Below are 4,640 nucleotides of genomic sequence, written 5' to 3'. Positions count from 1 at the left end.
CTGGGCGGAGGCGGGGCCGGCGCCCGGTGGGGAGGGGCGGGGGCCTGGCTTCCTGCCGCGCTTCGCGGGGCCGCCTCCGATCAGCGTTTGCCTTTTATGGTAATAACACGGCCGGCCCGGCTTCCTTTGTCCCCGAGCTGGGCGCGCACAGGCGCCCCCTGGCGGCCCGAGGGTGCCGCGCGCCGGAAGTGGGCAGGGCGGGGGCGACCGCGCCTGCGACCCCCTGGTCATCGTCCGCTCTGCCCACAGCTCGCCATGGATGACGATATCGCTGCGCTCGTTGTCGACAACGGCTCCGGCATGTGCAAGGCCGGCTTCGCGGGAGATGATGCCCCCCGCGCCGTCTTCCCCTCCATCGTGGGGCGCCCGAGGCACCAGGTAGGGCGGCCAGCCGCGTGGTCCTCGGTGGGGGACCCTCTCCTGCGGAAGGGACTCCGGGGCGAGGCCGTGGGGGCTGAGAACCGGCTCCTCCTCCGCAGGGCGTCATGGTGGGCATGGGCCAGAAGGACTCGTACGTGGGAGATGAAGCCCAGAGCAAGCGCGGCATCCTGACCCTGAAGTACCCCATCGAGCACGGCATCGTCACCAACTGGGACGACATGGAGAAGATCTGGCACCACACCTTCTACAACGAGCTGCGCGTGGCCCCCGAGGAGCACCCCGTGCTGCTCACCGAGGCTCCCCTGAACCCCAAGGCTAACCGTGAGAAGATGACCCAGGTTGGTGGCCGCTGCCTCTCTGCGCGGTCTCCTCCATCCTGTGACTGTGCCGCGCCCTGTCTCACTTGTTCTCTCTTCTGCCGTTCTCCAGGGTCCTCTTTCTTCTCTGACCTGAGTCTCCTTTGGAACTTTGCAGGTTCTATTTGCTTCCCCCAGATGAGGTCTTTTTCTCGTGTTTGCTTTTCTGACTAGGTGTCTAAAACCCAGTGTTGTGGGTGTAGGTACTAACACTGAGTCGTGTGACACAGCCCCTGAGGCTAGTGTAAAGTGGCCTTGGAGTGTGTATTGAGTAGGTGCACAGTAGGTCTGGACGGAACCCGGGCACACTTAGCTTTGTTCTTGCACACTTGCATGTCCCCAGTCTGCTCTGATGTCTGTGGTGTGGCTCTTCAGCTGTGTGACGAGGCCCATCCCTCCTACAGATCATGTTCGAGACCTTCAACACCCCAGCCATGTATGTGGCCATCCAGGCTGTGCTGTCCCTGTACGCCTCTGGCCGCACCACTGGCATTGTGATGGACTCCGGGGACGGGGTCACCCACACTGTGCCCATCTACGAGGGCTACGCCCTCCCCCATGCCATCCTGCGTCTGGACCTGGCTGGCCGGGACCTGACGGACTACCTCATGAAGATCCTGACGGAGCGTGGCTACAGTTTCACCACCACGGCCGAGCGGGAAATCGTGCGTGACATCAAGGAAAAGCTGTGCTACGTTGCCCTGGACTTCGAGCAGGAGATGGCCACCGCCGCATCCTCCTCCTCCCTGGAGAAGAGCTACGAGCTGCCCGATGGCCAGGTGATCACCATTGGCAACGAGCGGTTCCGCTGCCCAGAGGCGCTCTTCCAGCCCTCCTTCCTGGGTGAGTGCAAGGTTCTGTGTGTGGTCCTATGCGCAGCCTGGTGTCACCGTGGGGCCGTGCTGTGGAAGTTAACTGTTACCTCCATTTCCCCCCAGGCATGGAGTCCTGTGGCATCCACGAAACTACCTTCAATTCTATCATGAAGTGTGATGTCGACATCCGCAAGGACCTCTATGCCAACACAGTGCTGTCCGGCGGTACCACCATGTACCCAGGCATTGCTGACAGGATGCAGAAGGAGATCACGGCCCTGGCCCCCAGCACGATGAAGATCAAGGTGAGTGTCCCTTGTGGCCAGAGCCACTGTCCGTAGCGGCCCCCAGTGAGGGGAGCACCCTGGTATCCATTGCCCTCCGGATGACTGTGTGTGTCTCTTCCCTTCGCAGATCATCGCTCCCCCTGAGCGCAAGTACTCCGTGTGGATCGGCGGCTCCATCCTGGCCTCACTCTCCACCTTCCAGCAGATGTGGATCAGCAAGCAGGAGTACGACGAGTCGGGCCCCTCTATCGTGCACCGCAAATGCTTCTAGGAGGACTGTTACTTCGCTGCGTTTCACCCTTTCTTGACAAAAACCTAACTTGCGCGCAGAAAACGAGATGAGATTGGCATGGCTTTATTTGTTTTTTCTTTTTTGTTTTGTTTTTTTGTTTTGGCGCTTTTGACTCAGGATTTAAAAACTGGAACGGTGAAGGTGACAGCAGGCGGTTGGAGTGAGCATCCCCAAAGTTCTACAATGTGGCCGAGGACTTTGATTGTACATTGTTTTTTTTTAATCATTCCAAATATCGTGAGATGCATTGTTACAGGAAGTCCCTCACCCTCCCAAAAGCTGCCCCACTCCTCCACACAGGAGGGCCCAGGCCTCCCCGAGTCCATGCAGGGGAGGCAACAGCATTGCTTTTGTGTAAATTATGTAATGCAAATTTTTTTAATCTTCGCCTTAATACTTTTTTATTTTGTTTTATTTTTGAATGGTCAGCCATCATGGCCCCCTTTTTGTCCCCCAACTTGATGTATGAAGGCTTTTGGTCTCCCTAGGAGTGAGTCAAGGTGTGGAGGCAGCCAGGGCTTACCTGTACACTGACTTGAGACCAGTTCAATAAAAGTGCACACCTTAAAGATGGGCGTGGCTGCGTGACTTGGGGCATGCTGGGCTTGTGGGCTTTGGGAGGGTGTGCTGGGGGCCCAGGCAAGTGGGGTGGACCAGCCTCTTGTTCCCTGGCCTGCCCCCCTCCATTGCTGTTACGGGGTTCTGGGGTCCAAAGGCCTCCAGAGGGTGGGGAGCTTTCTGGGCTGTTGGGGCTTGGGTCCCCTAAAGTGGGTGGAGGTACCTCAGGGAAGATAACCTTGCTGAACCTGGTGTCCTGAAGAGGAATTGGGGTGCTAAGTGGGACTCCTAGCCACATCCCTCTTACTCCCCCTTGGTGTCACCCTGGAGAGAGGCTGCCAAGTCTTGAGTCCTTCGCCACCTGGTCCCCAGGTTCCTGTGCTTTGCAGCCACCTGGATCAAGGTCTGCATAGCCTGGTGACTAGGAGGGGACCTGCCTGGGGCCTCAGTTCTGACCTGCAGGGGAATTCTGGGGGCTTGAGGGTTGGGGTGGGCATCCTGAGAAGCTGTGACTGACTTCAAGGAGGGGGTGGAACCCCCTTCTCTGGAGACTCACAGGAGCACAAACTATACCCTCCCTGGCTCTGAGGCTACTCAGGTGACCCAACAGAGGTCCTGCCCTATAGAAGCTGTCAACCTGGAAACGGGACTACTTAGCCACCCAGCTAGTTACTGGCGCATCCACCCACAATGTGGTATGCCCCGCCCTCCGGGGGTGCCTGGTATGGGAAGGGTGTGGCTTCAGGTGGACCAGGCGGAGGGAGGCAGCACTGGTTGTGTCGCCCAGTGTGGTTTCACAGGTGCGGGCATGAAACAACTGTACCTCAATAAAGCACAAAATGTAGATGCCTTTTCAGATAGCGTCTCACTGTAGCCCAGGTTGCCCTCAAACAATCCTCTGGCCTCAGCCTCCGGAATGCTGGAGTAACAGACGTACTACCACGCCCAGCTAGAAACACAGTTTTTTTTTTTTGTTTTTTTTTTCCGGTACAGGGAATCAAACTCACGACCTCGTGCTTGCCAGGCAGGCGCTGTGCTGCTGAGCTAAATCCCCAGCCCCAAACATTTCTTAAAAAGGCAACTATTTTGCCTTTTTTGGGTAAAAAGGCAATAAACCATCCTGTAACTAGGTAGGCTGGGGTGCTAGGAGACATATTCAGAATGCTTCCTGAGGAGGGGACACTTGTGCTAGCCTTAGAGGCCAGAGCACAGTGACCTGGGCAGTGATGTGTCTTAACTGTCAAACAAAAGCATGGATTGAATGAGGACAAAGGCCAAGAGATGAACCACAACCCTTAGGGACAGAGGGTGGCTGGGGACATGGCTTGGTTACTTGTATGTCCTGGGGGATTGAGGAACAACCCCCTCCCCCGCCCCATCAGTGACAACGGGAGGCTGGACGCCCTGTGAGCAGGTGCTCAGCAGCCCTTGCCTTTAAAGGCTGCGGAAGTGGGACCGCACGCACCTTTGGCCCCAGTCCTCCGCCCCGCCCCGCCCCACCCTCTGGGCCAGCATCCGGCAGCGTCTGAGGCAGGCCTGCAGTGAACGTGCAGTGTCACCAAACTCGGACACCAGAGGAAGCTGCATGGCTGGTGGCTTTTTCCCTGCACCTATTGTACAGGTTGGGAGCCCGATACTTAGGACAAGTGGCTGTCCCTCTCCCTGCCGTGCTTCCCAGAAAAGCAGAACTTCCTCTCCTCCCCAACCCTCCTCAAGGCCCGGACCCTGACCACTCCCTGGCCTGCAGCCGCGTGGTTTTTCCTGGGTTTGCGCCACCCTGGGGCAGGAGGCTCCCTTCTTCCTCTGGTGGCTGGCTCCCCTCTGAGGCAGCTCAGCCTCTTGAAATAAATTCACCTTCCTTTTTCTTTCCTTTCCTTTCCTTTCCTTTCCTTTCCTTTCCTTTCCTTTCCTTTCCTTTCCTTTCCTTTCCTTTCCTTTCCTTTCCTTTCCT

At 57.4% G+C, this 4,640-nt stretch overlaps 2 protein-coding genes across 2 annotated transcripts in view; one reads left to right on the top strand and one right to left on the bottom strand.

Annotated features, from left to right (window-relative positions):
• LOC106149997 (basic proline-rich protein-like) lies at positions 1-243 on the bottom strand (the record flags this gene model as incomplete). The annotated part of the gene is given in 1 exon segment (XM_013521139.1): positions 1-243. A coding segment is annotated over 1 exon segment (231 nt), but the record flags the coding sequence as incomplete, so codon positions are not given.
• Positions 1-2,700, top strand: part of Actb (actin, beta) — a 3,486-nt gene extending 786 nt beyond the window's left edge. The window contains exons 2-6 of the mRNA XM_005397842.1: positions 250-378; positions 480-719; positions 1,142-1,580; positions 1,676-1,857; positions 1,967-2,700. Coding sequence (XP_005397899.1) covers positions 256-378; positions 480-719; positions 1,142-1,580; positions 1,676-1,857; positions 1,967-2,110 — 1,128 coding nt within the window. The 5' untranslated portion in view covers positions 250-255 and the 3' untranslated portion in view covers positions 2,111-2,700. The remainder of the gene's footprint in view (positions 1-249; positions 379-479; positions 720-1,141; positions 1,581-1,675; positions 1,858-1,966) is intronic.
• The last annotated feature ends 1,940 nt before the right edge of the window (positions 2,701-4,640 follow it).

This window comes from Chinchilla lanigera, unplaced genomic scaffold (assembly GCF_000276665.1).
Source record: "Chinchilla lanigera isolate Chin_1 unplaced genomic scaffold, ChiLan1.0 scaffold00059, whole genome shotgun sequence".
Classification (NCBI taxonomy): Eukaryota; Metazoa; Chordata; class Mammalia; order Rodentia; family Chinchillidae; genus Chinchilla; species Chinchilla lanigera.
This window is presented reverse-complemented; position numbering and strand designations above follow the sequence as displayed.